The sequence below is a fragment of the Arachis ipaensis genome, chromosome B1 (genome assembly GCF_059453495.1).
Source record: "Arachis ipaensis isolate K30076 ecotype BB chromosome B1, ASM5945349v1, whole genome shotgun sequence".
NCBI lineage: Eukaryota > Viridiplantae > Streptophyta > Magnoliopsida > Fabales > Fabaceae > Arachis > Arachis ipaensis.
Genome location: NC_142436.1, coordinates 44613498 through 44631510, shown reverse-complemented (window position 1 = coordinate 44631510; position 18013 = coordinate 44613498). Strand labels below are relative to the sequence as shown.

Below are 18013 nucleotides of genomic sequence, written 5' to 3'. Positions count from 1 at the left end.
GGGTGAGAACCGGAGGTTCTCAGTATGGTAACAGTACCCACATATCTAACATGTAATGTCAGGGAAAAGGCGAAGGCAATCCTAGAACTTCCACCAGATAAATCAAAGCTTATAAAGAGATTAAACCATAAATGGCAACTAACTAAAGATTTTCAGTCTAACTAACATTCCCCTTTCCAAATCCTGCAAACCTCCCAACCACCAATAGTAATATAATATGGCAAACACAATTATATCAGACAAGGAGATATACAAATAGGAAGCAGATATGACATTTAGACAATTAGCAGGTAATATGCAGTCAATTAGGCAAATCCAAACAATTCACATAATATGCATATAATGAATGTCTGTCTTAATGGATGATGAGTCTTATCTGTCAGTTATAAAGCTAACCCGACAAGTCTTGGTAGCTAACCACTGGACTGTCCCTCTGTCGTGCATCCCCAACTCGAGTTATACTCAATCAGAAATCATAATTCATATCCAATACCCTCACTTGTGTATATTCACGAGGGCGAGCTCATCCGAAACTTTCACAGTGTCCGGCCACACTTACGACATAGGGTCAGCAGAGTATCGAGTCTCCACCTGGAGCACATGGTGGCTAGCCACTGCTTTCTTCCATGGAAACTCGTATCTCAGATAGTGGAAGTGCAACATTCACATTTCATTCAATACGCATATATACAATCATACTTAGCCATAATTCAATAATGGCTCAGCCATAATTTGGCAATAACTCAGCCATCCGGCTCATAATTCAATCCATAACCAGTCAATTTATTAACAAATACAGCCCTTCGGCTCATGGCATATAAAGCACTTCCACAATCATCCTCTGTATCTCATACAATGATCTTTGATCATCATTCATCATTAAATCTCCCCTTACTTCATTCACAAGTTACCACATTCCCTAGCTCCTCTCCATTGCTAGGCATATCACAAGGATTTAAGACATTAGGGGTGAGATCGGAGGCTTAGAAGTCCGAAATTTGGCTTTAAAAACTCAAAAATCAACTTTGGAATGAAAACAGGGTCACGCGTACGCGTAGCCCACGCGCACGCGTGGAAGGCAGCAAGATACAATGACGCGTACGCGTCCCCCACGCGTATGCGTGGGTGCATTTTGTGCCCCAGGCACAAAACCGGCACAACTCTTGGAAATTTTGGCCGGGCAACTGTTTTAGCTCATCGACGCGTACGCGTCAGCCTGGCGCACGCGTCGATGGTGAGTATTTGAAAACGACACGTGCACGTCGGCCACGCATACACGTGGGTGTGTGTTCTGCCAAAAATTTTACTAAGTTAAAAAGCTGCAGAATTCACAGTTTCAAACCCCAATCTTCCAACAGGTATAACTTCTCCGTTTCATTTTTCACCCGTTCTTCGAACGGCATAGACATCCCGAATCCAATTTCATTTCTAAATAAGTTTGCCACAAATCCGAAATCAAAGTTATGCTCCATCAAAGTATGCCCAAAAATTACATATTCATACAAAACCATAGAGTGCCATTTTCAAAACAACCAATTCCACCCCTTTTTAAAATCAACCAAAACATACCAAAAATTAACCTCAAGCCTCCTCACTCATACATTGACATTTCTATCAAATCATAACCCACCAATCCATCATTTTAACTAATCTCAACCAAGTAACTCAACTTCAAAGACAATATCATAATATACATATTTTCTCATCCCAATTCCCAACAATACCATTTCCAATCAACCATCAATACACACAATCAATATCACCCTCACCATTAATATGGCTTCACCCACAACTCAACCTCAATCAATCATTTAGCATATATCAAAACATGCATATTTCTCATGCATCACCCCATCAAAACATCAATATTCATTATCACATACACAACCACATAATTTATCTCAACCATTCCAACAACTTCAAACATTCAAATCCTATCTTAGGGCCTCTAGCCTAAGTTTTCACACTACATTACATTTTAGATACAGAAAACTGAGATCATACCTTAGCCGCTTTTCCGCTTAACCCGGAACACTTCCAAATCACCTTTCCACAAGCTCTCAAAGCTTCAACACCTCCAAGAACAGATTTTTAGTACACCAAAGCCCTTTTCCAAGCTTTCCAAAATCTCAATCAAGCTCCAACACACATATAAACACTTCCTTACCACAATTATCACATCCAAATACAACAACTCAATACCCAACATCATAAACCAACAAATTCTACTAGGATTGAGAGTTTTACTACACCCAAGGATCAAAGAGACAAGGTTACTCTTCTCCTTCAAGCTAGTTGGGTCCTATAACATCAAAGAGCCCAAAATCTCAACACTTTTCTCCATTAAATTCAAATTTAAGGCTGAGAAAACTGGACTAAAATCATGGCTTACCGGCAATCGGAGCTCCGGATCAAAAGTTATGGTGGTTTGAAGATCAAATGAGAGTTGGAACTTTGGAAGAGTGTTCTTCCCCTCCCATTTTCATTTTTCAGCATGAGTGAGGTTTAGAGAGGAGAGAGAGTGTTGTTTTTTAGGGTTTTAGATTTTTTTTGTTGGACCAAGGGCCCAATATGGGTTCGGTTGGCCCGGTTTGGCCCGTTCGGTCCAATCTTGGGCCGATTTCTATAAAATTGGTATCGAAATTCTCATTTTGATCTCCTCTATCATATTAAGCCATAAAAATTACATTTTTGGCTTTCTAGAATAAATTCTCATATATGAGTTAATTAGACGTTAATTAACCGGGTTTACATTCTACCCACCTAATTGGGAATTTTGCCCACAAAATTCGAATTCAATTACCTGAGAATAAGTGCGGATAGTCAGTTCGCATCTCCGACTCAAGTTCCCAAGTGTGCTCCTCAACACCGGCTCGACTCCATACCACTTTGACTAACGAAACTTCTTTTCCACACAAACGTTTGATACTTGTATCGCAATTCTGACCGGAGTCACTGGAAGCGTCAAATCTTCTTTTAACTAAACCGATTCCGATTCTAACACATGGCTAGCATCAGAAGTATACTTCCGAAGCTGCGACACGTGAAATACGTCGTGTGAGTTCGAAAGGTGGGGTGGTAGAGCCATCCGATATGCCATCGGTCCAACCCTCTCTAGGATCTGAAACGGACCGATGTATCGAGGATTCAACTTCTTCGCTTTAATTGCCCTACCTACTCCTGTGGTTGGAGTAACTTTAAGGAAAGCATGGTCTCCTTCCTCAAATTCCAAGGGCTTCCGCCTCTAATCGGCATAACTTTTCTGATGACTCTGCGTAGTGAGCATCTTATCTCGGATTTTCTTGACTTGTTCTATAGTCTCAGCTATTATCTCCGGCCCCAACAAGCTTTTCTCCCCAGCTTCATACTAACATAGCGGAGATTGGCATTTTCTCCCATATAGAGCCTCATACGGAGCTATTTCATTGCTTGCATGTTAGCTGTTATTGTATGCAAACTCTACTAACGGCATATACCGATCCCAACTCGCCGGCTGATCCAGAACACAAGCCCTCAATATATCTTCTAGTGTTTGGATCGGCCTCTCGAATTGACCATCGGTTTGAGGATGGTAAGCCGTACTCAAGCTTAATCGGGTTCCGAAAGCCTTCTGAAATGCACCCCAGAACCTTGAAGTGAAACGAGGATCTTGATTAGAAATTATAGTAGTAGGCACACCATGAAGTCTCACAATCTCTTTTATCTACAAACGTGCTAACTCTTCAAGAGTGTAGTTCATCCGAATGGGTAGAAAGTGAGCCGACTTCGTCAATCGATCCACAATCACCTAGACAGCATCAAAATTGGCCCTAGTCCTTGGTAATCCAGACACAAAGTCCATCGCAATGCTCTCCCATTTCCATTGCGGAACTTCTAGAGGTTGCAATGTCCAGGAAGGTCTTTGATGTTCAATCTTCACCTTCTGACAAGTTAAGCACTTTGAGACGTATTCCGCCACATTATTCTTCATACCCGGCCACCAAAACATCGCCTTTAAATCATGGTACATCTTAGTACTCCCCTGGTGGATAGAGAATCTGCTTTTGTGTGCTTCCTTTAAGATATCTTGCCGCAAAGTGCCAACGTCCGGCACTATGATCCTATCCTTGAATCTCCATAACCCATCCTGATCCTCCGACACTCTCCACCGCTTTCCTTGCTCAATAGCTGGCAACACCTTCGGTAACACATCATCGTTTTCATGAGCCTTTAGGAGTTCGGATTTAAAGTCACTTAAGATCTGTAATCGACTCAAACACAAGGTTCCAGACACTTCTTGGACACCAATCTTTAGACTCTCGAATGCCTTGAGCAACTCCTCTTCTCGAAGCATCATCCAAGCCGCATATAATGACTTCTGACTTAACGCATCTGCCACTACATTAGTTTTCCCCGGATGGTAATTCAACTCAAAGTCGTAATCCTTCAGTAACTCCATCCACCTCCTCTGCCGCATATTAAGCTCTTTCTGATCAAAGAGGTATTTCAAGCTCTTGTGATCAAAGAAAACTCAGAACTTAACCCCATAGAGGTAATGCCTCCACACCTTTAACGCAAACACAACCGCAGCAAGCTCCAAATCATGTGTAGGATAGTTAACTTCATGAGGTCTCAACTGCCGTGAGGCAAAGGCCACCACATTACGATGCTGCATCAACACGCACCCTAGCCCCTTTAGTGAGGCATCGCAGTACACCTCAAATGGTTCGTTCGGCTCAGGTAACACCAACACAGGCGCGGTGGTCAACTTTCGCTTCAACGCTTGAAATCTCTCCTCACACTCAGGAGTCCAAACAAACGGCGCGTCCTTGCGGGTTAACCTTGTCAACGGCAAGGCTATTTACGAAAAGCCCTTGATGAATATCTGGTAGTAGCCAGCTAAGCCCAGAAAACTCCTTATCTCAGTTACTGAGGTTGGTTGCCTCCACTCCATCACTGCTTCCACCTTAGAAGGATCTACAGCTATCCCCTGTTTACTCACCACGTGACCCAGAAACTTCACCTCACTCTTCCAGAATTTACATTTAGACAGTTTCGCATAGAGTTTGTTTTTCCTTCAGTATCTGCAACACAGTCCTCAAGTGTTCTGCATGCTCCTCTTCAGTCTTGGAATAAATCAGTATGTCGTCAATGAAGACAACAACAAATTTATCCAGAAACGGACGGAAGACTCTGTTCATATAGTCCATAAACACTGCAGGAGCGTTTGTCAATCCAAAAGACATTACAGTGTACTCGTAATGACCATAACGAGTCCTGAAAGCGGTCTTAGGGATGTCCTCACCTCTCACCCTTATTTGGTGATAACCGGATCGCAAATCGATCTTGGAGAAAACCCCGGCTCCTTGTAACTGATCCATGAGATCGTCAATTCTCGGCAATGGGTACTTATTCTTTATTGTGACCTTATTCAGCTGCCTGTAATCTACACAAAGTCGCATACTCCCAGCTTTCTTCTTTACCAGTAACACTGGCGCTCCCCACGGAGAAACACTTGGTCGGATAAAGTTCTTACCCAATAGATCCTCTAGCTGAGACTTTAGCTCGGCTATCTCTAGTGGTGACATCCTATAAGGTGCACTCGAGATTGGTCCGGCACTAGGCACCCATTCAATAGCAAACTCAACCTCTCAGTTAGGTAAAAATTCATCAATATCGTCAGAAAACACCTCCGGAAACTCACACACAACCGAAATTTGCTCCAATCTTTGATTATCACCCGAAATACCCGCGGTTAACAACAAAATACCCTGACATTTGGTCCTAGAATAATTCACCATCATAGAGTTCAAGTAATAATTATTCAACATGACCGGCCCTTCCGTATCTTCTGGCATAAAGTACACGGATTTTGTAGAACAGTCGAGCAGAACATGGTTCTTAGATAACCAGTCCAAATCCAAGATAAGATCAAGACCGGTCATCGCCAAGCAGATTAAATCATGGACAAAATCATGCTGCTTGACCCTAAATGAAACTTGCGGGCATCCTAACCTAGTTATCATGGCTTCATGGGTAGCATTATACACCTTTAGGTCATAACCTAAGACTATAATCTTCAATCCTAACTCACTAGCTTTTTCAAATGCAATGAATGAATGCGTTGCCCCCGAGTCAAATAAAGCATTTAAAACTTGACCATCCATTTCATAGTTACCTTGAATAAGTGTCTCAGACCCCTCGACACCCACAGCTGAGGTGGTGAACACCCGACCAAGCTGCTGTGCTCTCCCTGTACCTTGCTTCTGCTTCTCTACACAGTTTGAGGCTCTATGCCCCGCCTTACCACAAGAATAACACAAGCCCCATCCGGCCTTGTACGAGGCTCCCGGATGGTGACTTCCGCACCTAGCACAAGCTTGCTCATTCTGAGGCTGCTTCCTAAACCTTTTCCCTTAGAAGTTGTTGTTGTTGGGCTTCTTGAAAGAGTCTCCCCGCTTGAAAGGCGGATCTCTAGGAGCAAAGTTCTTCCCTCGGTTTCGTGGGAATGGTCCCCTATGGTTTTCTCTCTCTGTAGCTGCCTTTTTCATACACTCTTCCGCAACTCTATTCTTATTCACCAACTCTGAAAAAGTTTGGATCTTCATTGGTCCCACTAAGCTAAAGATATTGCTCCAGAGTCCTCCTTCCTACTTAATGCACTTCCGTTCCTTGAAGTCTCCCGGAGCTCCCTGACACATGCGAGAAAACCTGAATAGCTCCTCAAACTTATTTGTATACTCAGATACCGACATAGCACCCTGCTTCAGCTGCAGTAACTCCAGTTCCTTGGCCGTCCTAGCATAATTTGGAAAGTACTTCTTATAGAATTCCACCTAGAAGGCATCCCAAGTGATAGGGTCATCACCCTGCTGCAAAAGACGTCGGATTTCCTGCCACCAATGAGATGCTTCCCCAGTGAGCAGATAGGTAGCAAACTCAACACACTGCTCTTCAGGTACCAACTGTGCTTGTAGTGCTCGCTCCATAGCTTGAAACTAGGTATTAGCCTCAGTCGGGTTGGTGATTCCCTTGAACTTAGGTGGATTAACCTTTAAGAAGGTTGCTAGTGTCATCGGGCCCTGAACTCCACCGTCGCCATTGCCATTATTGTTCATTTATTGTCCAAGAGCCGCAGCAGTGGCCTGCATAGCAGCAGCCATGTTCTCCAACGCCGCCATAAAGTTTACCGGGTCATTTGGGTCGACCCCTGGCACACGAGCACTAGTACGACCTCTACCATAACCTCGACCGCGTCCACGAGGCGCCATCTGGTTTCTATACACACCAAACAATCGATATCAAGTTGATTAGTCTCAATATCGGAAGTCTAGTGCTTCAAAGTCCCAAATGCATGCTCATGAACGTTTATGCCAGTTATATCAATTAGATATCCTAATAACACATAACACACATACAGAGAATCCACAGAAGCATAGTCAGTTCGTCCCTCAGGCTCTACAGGAACGAACTGCTCTGATACCAAAATGTAACACCCTACCACACAGAGCCTTATGCTTAAGTCATAAGATAGAGGTGGCGAGGTATTACGACCTCTAGGAATAAATTTAGTACATATAGTATTGTGAAAAATGTTTATAACTAGGAGCCTTTGAAGAAAAGGGATAAAACAAAACCGTTAAATTGAAAAGCGCAACACTCCGATCGATAACGTAACGAAACAGATAAAAGATAGACTAACTCGAAACCATAAACAAAAGAGTGCCAAAGATACGAATATCAATACTCAAGATCCCTTTTGCGAAGATAACTAGTCCGAGCATAAAAGTATACATAATTATATGACATGAAGTAAGAACCCAAGGGAAACACCAAGGACAAACTACCAAAACCTGTTCTCCAACACAATCCTCTAAGAGGAGTCAAACAGTATATATATATATATATATATATAAGTCTCCAGCATGCCTCAGCGAGGAGCCTCACGTCCTGCATCTGAAAACCACAAAATCCGCATGGGTGAGAATCGGAGGTTCTCAGTATGGTAACAGTACCCACATATCTAACATGTAATGTCAGGGGAAAGCCGAAGGCAATCCTAGAACTTCCACCAGATAAATCAAAGCTTATAAATAGACTAAACCATAAATGACAACTGACTAAAGATTTTCAGTCTAACTAACATTCCCCTTTCCAAATCCTACAAACCTCCCAACTACCAACATTAATATAATATGGCAAACACAATTATATCAGACAAGGAGATATACAAATAGGAAGCAGATATGACATTTAGACAATTAGCAGGTAATATGCAGTCAATTAGGCAATTCCAAACAATTCACATAATATGCATATGATGAATGTCTGTCCTAATGGCTGATGAGTCTCATCTGTCGGTTATAAAGCCAACCCGACAAGTCTTGGAAGCTAACCATTGGACTGTCCCTCTGTCGTGCATCCCCAACTCGAGTTATACTCAATCATAAATCATATTTCATATCCAACACCCTCACTGGTGTATATTCACGGAGGCGAGCTTATCCAGAACTTTCACAGTGTCTGGCTACACTTACGACATAGGGTCAGTAGAGTATCGAGTCTCCACCTGAAGCACATGGTGGCTAGCCACTACTTTCTTCTAGGAAAACTCGTATCTCAGATAGTGGAAGTGCAACATTCACATTTCATTCAATACGCATATATGCAATCAAACTTAGCCATAATTCAATAATAGCTCAGCCATAATTTGGCAATAACCCAGCCATCCGGCTCATAATTCAATCAATAACCAGCCAATTTATTAACAAATACAGCCATTCGGCTCATGGCATATAAAGCAGTTCCACAATCATCCTCCGTATCTCATACAATGATCTTTGATCATCGTTCATCATTAAATCTTCCCTTACTTCATCCACAGGTTTCCACATTCCCTAGCTCCTCCCCGTTGCTAGGCATATCACAAGTATTTAAGACATAAGGGGTGAGATCAGAGGCTTAGAAGTCTGAAATTTGGCTTTAAAAACTCAAAAATCAACTTTGGGATGAAAACAGGGTCACGCGTGTGCGTCGCTTACGCGCACGCGTCAAAGGCAGCAAGATACAGTGACGCGTACGCCTCCTCCACGCGCACGCGTGGATGGGAGAAAAGCCAAGTGACGCCTGCGCGTCAGCCACGTGTACGTGTGGGTGCGTTTTGCTCCCCAGGCACAAAACCGGCACAACTCTCAGAAATTTTAGCTGGGACAACTGTTTTAGCTCATCGACGCATGGATGGTGAGTATTTGAAAACGACGCATGCGCGTCGGCCACGTATACGCGTGGATGTGCGTTATGCCAAAAATTTTACTAAGTTAAAAGGCTGCAGAATTCATAGTTTCAAACCCCAATCTTCCGACGGGCATAACTTCTCCGTTTCAAATCATTTTTCAACCGTTCTTTGAACGGCATAGACATCCCAAATCCAATTTCATTTCTACATAAGTTTGGCACAAATCGAAGATCTGGAATCAAAGTTATAAAGTATGCCCAACAACCACATTTTCATACAAAACCACAAAGTGCCATTTTCAAAACAACCAATTTCACCCCTTTTTAAAATCAACCAAAACATATCAAAAATTAACCTCAAGCCTCCTCACTCATACATTGATATTTCTATCAAATCATAACCCACCAATCCATTATTTTAACATATCTCAACTAAGTAACTCAACTTCAAACACAATATCATAATATACATATTTTCTCATCCCAATTCCCAACAACACCATTTCCAATCAACCATCAATACACACAATCAATATCACCCTCACCATTAATATGGCTTCACCCACAACTCAACCTCAATTAATTATTTAGCATATATCAAAGCATGCATATTTCTCATGCATCACCCCATCAAAACATCAATATTCATTAATCACATACACAACCACATAATTTATCTCAACCATTCCAGCAACATCAAACATTCAAATCCTATCTTAGGGCCTCTAGCCTAAGTTTTTACACCACATTATATTTTAGATACAGGAAACTGAGACCATACCTTAGCTGCTTTTTCGCTTAACCCGGAACACTTCTAAATCACCTTTCCACAAGCTCTCAAAGCTTCAACACCTTCAAGAAAAGATTTTTAGCATGCCAAAGCCCTTTTCAAACTTTCCAAAATCTCAATCAAGCTCTAACACACATATAAACACTTCCTAACCACAATTATCACATCCAAACACAACAACTCAATACCTAACATCATAAACCAACAAATTCTACTAGGATTGAGAGTCTTACCACACCCAAGGATCAAAGAGACAAGGTTACTCTTCTCCTTCAAGCTAGTTGGGTCCTATAACATCAAAGAGCCTAAAATTTCAACACTTTTTCCCATTAAATTTGAATTTAAGGCTAAAAAAACTGGACTAAAATTGTGGCTTACCTCAAGAACAAAGTAGTAGATTTGTAGAGCTCGTCGCGATGAACGCATGGTCACAAACGGTGCGATAATCGGAGCTCCGGATCAAAAGTTATGGTGGTTTGAAGATCAAATGAGAGTTGGAACTTTAGAAGAGTGTTCTTCCCCTCCCTTTTGCCTTTTTCAGCATGAGTGAGGTTTAGAGAGGAGAGAGAGTGCTATTTTTTAGGGTTTTAGGTTTTTTTTGGTTGGGCCAAGGGTCCAATATGGGTCCGGTTGGCTCGTTCGGTCCAATTTTGGGCCGATTTCTATAAAATTGGTATCGAAATTCTCGTTTTGATCTCCTCTATCATATTAAGCCATAAAAATTACATTTTTAGTTTTCTAGAATAAATTCTCATTTATGGGCTAATTAGTCGTTAATTAACCGGGTTTTACAAAATGACTAAAAATTTATTTAAAAAATACTCCATGTGAAATGACATAAAAGTATTTTTAAAAAAATTACTAGATTGGAAATTAATGTATTTGATAATTAAAATTTAACTACTAATTTGATATTCGAAAGATTAAAGAGTTGACAAATTTTTTTAAAAGATGTTATTAATAAAATAGTTCCTAAATAATTTAAAAATGTAAGAAAAATAATCAATAAATATTATATGTTTTATAAGTGAATAAAATGGTCGTATTTAACAAACAACTTATTTATTTGATCTGATTTTTTGTGACAATATTTAGATAAATATTTAAAAAATGTTTTAAAAAAATTCAAAATAAAATATAATCTCTAGATTTTTTCTTTTTTTTTCAAAAAAATATAATTATTCACAATATTTTTTAAAAAAATTATTTGACATAAAATTATCAAACTTTAAAAATAAATTTTTTTTTTTCTAATAATGCTTGTTTCACATACTAGGCTTAAGTAAACTCATGTAGCGAGATTACGAACTTATCTGTATAATGAATCTTGGAATATCCTGAGATAATAAATTCAGAAGTCGTTACTACGCAAAATACAAAACACTTACGGTTTACATGAAAAAATCGTAAGGAATCATTAAAACCAATAAAAACATAAGATGGTTAGCTCGAATATCAACTTTATAAAATATATCAAAATAAGAAAATTATACAAGAGGATACACAATTTTTTTATACTTTTTACATTCTAAAAAAATCATGTACTCATTTAAGTATCAGAATATTTTTACAGGTATTCATTTTGATATGAACAAATAAGATTTCGGTCCTAAAAAATATCTTAGTTAATTCATTCGAAAAATTTACAAAAAATTATATCAGAATTTTATATTTAAAATTTTTTAACAATATATATTTAATATTTATTCTTTTATCATATTTTTAAATATTTGAGAATTGAAAAATCATCTTAGTTAATTCATTCGAAAAACTTACAAAACTTAATCAAAATTTTATATCTAAATTTTTTTAAAAATATATATTTAATATTTAATTCTTTTACCATATTTTTTAATTTTTAAAAATTTATTTTATTAAACTTTCGGATATCCTTACCTTAATTGAAGAAATACTTCCCGCGAAAATTGGCCAATGGGCTGTCGGTAATGCCTGATTGGCGGATTACGTGTCATTCTTTCATCGACTTTCACCTTCCCTGTGAGTCACCATCATGTCATTCAAACCTTTCCCTCTTCCCCTCTTCTCTTTAACGTTTTCCTTCACTTTCGTGAGTTTCGTCATTTCCGAGTTTGTTTAGTGGCCCATTTTTGTTTTTTTTTTTTAAAAAAAAGAGAACACTAACTTTTCTGAACTCTCGAGTCTTGAACCGAAATCCTAAATCTAGGGTTAGGGATTCCAATCCCCAAATCCACTTTCTCCTCTGATACTTTCCCCTCCCTCTTTTCTTTCCCCTCCTAATTATTCTTTCTCTCTCTCTCTGGCGGAAATTACGACAATCTATTCACCCATCATTCTAGCCTAGTTTCCAGCGTCCCGATGGTCTCAATTTCCTGGCAAAATCTCGTAGAGTTCTGTTTTTCTCGTTCTAGCTCTTGTCCTAGTACCATTCTCTGTTCGAATTGGTGTAGATTTCGGGTTTCATAGGTTCCGTGATTCTCAATTGGCAATTTCGGACAGAATACGATTCTCTCTCTCTCTCTCTCTCTCTCTCTCTCTCTCTCTCTCTCTCTCATCTTTGTGTCCGTGGAGTTGGATGCAATAGATTCGTTGATATGTGTTGTCGATAACTGTGTGAATATATCTAATTTGTCAATTAGGGCTTCCATTTCTCCTTTTTGTTTTGTAAATCTGTTCATAGTACTGTATAAGTTGTTTTTACGAATTTGTAAGTGAGTTATGCGTATAGAAGAATTGAAGTGTGGTGGTGAGGTGGAAGGAAATGGAGAGGAAGAGAGGTCATCAAGCTTTAGGGGCTATGATGCAAAGAAGGTTTTGGTTGGAGCGGGGGCTCGCGCGCTTTTCTATCCCACGCTGCTTTACAATGTTGTAAGGAACAAGATTCAGGCCGAATTTCGATGGTGGGATAAGGTTGACGAGGTATGCTTAGTTTTCAGTTCTATGTCATACACTGAATGGTGTTAGCTTATTATGTAATTGTGGTTAATATTATGTTTTTGAATCTTTTATCATTTGATTAAAGGCTTGCATTAGATATTTATATTGCATTGTTGTGTTAGTAGTGGCTATTATGAACAATTGTTTTATTTCTCATTGATGTGATTGTTTTGATATAAATCCACATAAACTTGGTGAAAGAGGTGTGTGATTATTAACATGTAGAGGGATCTATATATTGAGTGAATTTGCCTCCTTTGGTTTCTTCACCTGCTTTAATAAGATACATCTGGGGTGACTGATCCAATGTTAAAGGTGCTTGAAGCGATGATAAAACCCGGATGGAAGATATATATATATATATATATATATATATATATATATATATATATATATATATATATATATATATATATATATTATTTTTTTTATGCCAGTGTAGCTATTAATTTTGGCCTTTGTTCTCTGTTGATCACTATAATAGATATTGTCTGACTGTCATAGTTTAATAGTTAGTTTATTCTTTGTATTGACATCCAACAATGTGTTGAAATGTCTTATACTGAGTTTAGCGTTCTGTATCGGTCAGTTCATTACTGACAATATGTAATTGGATGCTTCATGCTTGTATATATATCTCTTTAAAATGGTGGTGACTATCAATTAAACTCTACTAATTAATACCATAATATGGAAAGGGCATGTTTGCAGTTTTCAAATGTTTGTTCCCTGTTGATTTAGAGTTGGCTGCTAGACTAACTGGGTTTGAAATAGTTGGCATAGAGTTGAAAGGAACGATTTTGATTTGAAAGTTTGAGCTGAGATTGCATGTTTTTATTGGTTACATTTGAATATTGTCTTATGTTTTGAAAGTTGAACTCCTCCTAATTCTGACGTACTTAATTTCTTCTTTTTCAGTTCATATTATTAGGTGCTGTTCCATTTCCAATTGATGTTCCCCGTCTGAAGGAGCTTGGTGTTCGTGGGGTTGTCACATTGAATGAGTCATATGAGACTTTGGTTCCAACCACATTATATTATGTGAGTATATTATGCATAGCCCTTTCCCTTGAAATTGCATTTGTTCGTCTACTGAGTATTGGTATTTTTGTGGGCTAATTTTCTCAATGAGAATGAAGTTCAGTTGAAATTTTATAATCTGGGGAATGAGGGATGTAGATTTTGTGAACAATTTCTTTAATTGCAGAGAGACTGGAAACATTTGTTTTTGATGTTTACCAGTTGTCTATATTGGGTTGTGTGAGGTTATGTTTGTTGTTCTGCATTTTGCACTGGATTATAATAGAATCTAGGGTGTTTTTCGAAAGATTTCATTATTAATAATACATTGAACGAATATGACAGGCTCATGGAATTGACCATCTAGTGATTCCTACTAGAGATTACTGTTTTGCTCCATCGTTGCATGATATATGCCGTGCTGTGGACTTCATACATGGTCAGTATTATGAAAATATCTTGACTAAATTTAGGGTCATATACACTAGTGTTACTTTCCTTTGGAGGATAAATGATCATTAATATTTAATGTATTTGTAAACTGTTGCATAATGTGGCCTTATAAGATGGAAGCATCATGGATTGATGATGTCTACAGTTTGTTTCATATCCCTAATCCTTACACATTACACTCCTCATTGTCATGCATTATACTTCTCTTGATTTTATCAAAGACCTACACCTCTTTACCTGCACAAAAAGAAAAAGGGATCTGGATAAAGGTTTTACAAGTTAAGAACTTATGGAAATCTACAGATAGGCTTTGAACAACAACGGTTCTCATTTTGATAGTTATTCTACACATTTGAAATTATGTTGACTTCTTTCCCCTATTGATTTGATTATTGGGTTCTTTTGCTGAAGAAAATGCATTATCTGGACACACTACATATGTCCACTGCAAAGCTGGGCGTGGTCGCAGCACAACTGTTGTTATTTGTTATCTGGTTGGTACCTTGCCTTAAGAGTGTATAAAATGATCACAGTCCTAGTTTTTCTTACAATCCAAGCTGTTGTGTAGGTGCACCACAAACTAATGACCCCGGAGGGTGCATATGATTATGTGAAGTCAATTCGGCCAAGGGTGCTTTTGGCTTCATCTCAGTGGCAAGTAAGTATAAAATGTCATTTGGTTATTATAACATATCATGTGACTTTCTGTATGGCTTTGATTGTCCTATTTTTCTGAGTGCTTGGATATTATACTTTTATGAGTAATTACCCAAATCAGTCCCCAATGATTTTAAAAGTAGACACTTTAGTCCCCAAGAAAAATTAATACACAGGTTAATCCCCAAAGTTTTATTTTGGCGGACAAATCAGTCCCCAGTTCATTTTTTGGGCAAAGTAATTACCCAAATCAGTCCCCAAGGATATTAAAAACGGACATTTTAGTCCCCAAGAAAAATGAATTGGGGACTGATTTGTCCGCCAAAGTAAAACCTTGGGAATTAATTTGTGTATTAATTTTTCTTAGGGACTAAAGTGTCCGCTTTTAAAATCCTTGGGGACTGATTTGGATTATTTTAGAGCAATGGTAAGTTAAGCGCTACTGTTCTTATTTTAGAATGGTGTACGGAAAATGGATAATAATTATGGCTAAATTTTCCTAACTTTATTTTTGAGATCAGGCTGTTCAGGATTACTACCGCTACCTCATCGGGAGAAGATTTGTTGCACATGCACCTTTCGCAGATCTATTTGTAAAGACTAAGGCTTCCGAGGCTGCAATAGCTTCAAGAAATCATATGATGTTTGACGATAATTCTGTAGTTGTGATAACTGAGTCCGATCTTGAAGGATATGATCCAAGCATTCAATTGCAAACTATGCCTGGTGAAATTTGGGCAGATTTAAGTGTGGTTTACCGTGTAGGGGTTGCTGGACGGGCAGCACTGGCAAGAATCTCATGCCTTTGGCTGCAGTGTGGTCCTAACCAGAAGATTTCTGCGGAGAAACTTACCAGTGATGACAGTTGCTCAATCCGGAGTAATAGTAATAATTTGGGAGGAATTAGTATCAATATCCATGTGTATTGAAAAACCAACTCCTAAACCCACAAGTTTTGTGGGTCTGTCTGTATCTACAAGTATTGTTTTTCCTTTTTCTTTTTCCCTTATGTATATTCTGATGCTTGCTCACCTTAACTAAAATGATATCTTATACGGATCAATCAATTCTGAAATATAGGATAACTGCTATTTTATGAACTTAGGCATTGATGTTCTATATTATGTAGGGATAGGTTTCTAGATTCTTTGTTGATCTGAATTTCAACTACTTAAACTACATCAACCCTGATCTCTAGACGAGAGAAATTTTTTTCATAATCTATTTCATAAAATGTTACTACTCTTTTTATTTATACTTTTTCTATATTGCAGCTTTTAACCTAATAGATGCGTTTTATTTTTTTAAATTTATAACATATAAATAAATCTTTTAGTAATTTTGTAGATATCAAAAGTGATAGTTACAAAGTGTAATCATCTATATATTTTATTAATAGAAGCAAATAGATTGTTATTTGTAGTCTTTATATGTTATCATGCTACAAAAACTTACATTCAAATCTGTCGTAGTTCACCCAAGAGACTTGGGATTTACAAATCCAAAACTGTTTTTTATGGATATATAAGATATATCAATTCATGCTTATTTAATAAAAAAAAAAAAACTCAATTTGCTAAAGGATGATATTTCATTACTTCCAATGAAATTTTAACATGTGACAAATTAATAAACAAAAAATAAAAATATATATTATGTATATATTAATGAGTTATACGCTGCATATATATATTAACATTTCATAGATATTATATGTTACATATATTAATAAAAATGGAAAGAACCGTTGCATATATATTATATATAACATATATTAATAAAACATATGACCATTACTGTTATTATTAATAAATTAATATTTATTATTTTATATATACTACTTACATATACTTTTATTTTTCACAACTTTTTATACTCTTCAATTTTCTTTTAAATTTATGAAATCAACGTTTTGCTGTTATTATTTTTTGTTCAAAAAAATCGATCCAAACCAATTCAACTCTTTTCTCAATTATTTAATTTTTTTTTAAACTCCAAATACCCAACAATCTCAAACTTCAAATTCTCAAATTCCAAATCAAAACTTCAAACTACCAAATACATTTTAAAGTCTAAATGTACAAAATCTTCCTAATTTCAGTTTTCAAGCTTTTTCATAATAATCAATTTCCTATTTTCCAACCACATAATCAAAATTCACAAACACCAAATTATCCATTTTCATCCATATTTAATCCCTCTATCGGAAATGTTACTCCAACATCCTTGTCATTTCCAACTCAATTCTATGCATCGAGACATGACTCATCTGGTGTTGGTGGCTCTTTTAACCTATCTTTTCAGACTCCGATACAATCTAGTCCAAATTCCCAATATTCAGATTTTGCCAACCCTCATAGATTAGATGCTATCGACCTCAATGATGATAAAATTGAAAAGGATGAGATGTTGATCAGTATATGGTTGAATATTTTAACTAACCCTATCGTTAGTACTGACCAAAAGGATGAAACATTTTGGAATCGAATTCACGGCTATTGTGTAGAATTTAGTGCTGATATGAAAAGGATGATAGTTGCATGTAAGAAACGATGATATAAGATCAACAAAGTAGTTGCACACTTTGCTGGTTGCTACGCTCAAGCTAGTCGAAATATAAGGAGTGGTTCGAATGCTTATGATATAAGCGAGTTGGCCTATAAAATTTATTTCACAAATTATGATAAAAATTCATGTTTGAGAGGTATTGGAATATGCTTCATTTGGAACAAAAATGGAGAAGCCAACTACCAACACAAATTGAAGGATAAAAAAAATCAAGGTCAGTGCAACTGGAGCATACTCATTATCATCAAATTCAAAAATACCGTTAGCTGAAAAAATCGGGCTAAGAAAATCGGTGTGGACTCTTTCTTTCGCCCACAAGGATCAAAGAAGAGCAAGAAAAATGATAAAGAAGAAACACAAATGTCTAAAATGTCTGAAGATCTTAGTAAAAAAAAC

At 37.6% G+C, this 18013-nt stretch overlaps 1 protein-coding gene across 1 annotated transcript; it reads left to right on the top strand.

The window, feature by feature from the left end:
• Positions 1-12559: 12559 nt before the first annotated feature.
• LOC107629611 (phosphatidylglycerophosphate phosphatase PTPMT2) lies at positions 12560-16149 on the top strand. Its single transcript, XM_016332436.3, has 6 exons — positions 12560-12901; positions 13838-13960; positions 14285-14378; positions 14804-14886; positions 14961-15050; positions 15571-16149. Exons 1-6 carry the CDS (start codon positions 12701-12703, stop codon positions 15976-15978), a joined length of 999 nt encoding a protein of 332 aa, XP_016187922.1. The 5' UTR covers positions 12560-12700; the 3' UTR covers positions 15979-16149.
• The last annotated feature ends 1864 nt before the right edge of the window (positions 16150-18013 follow it).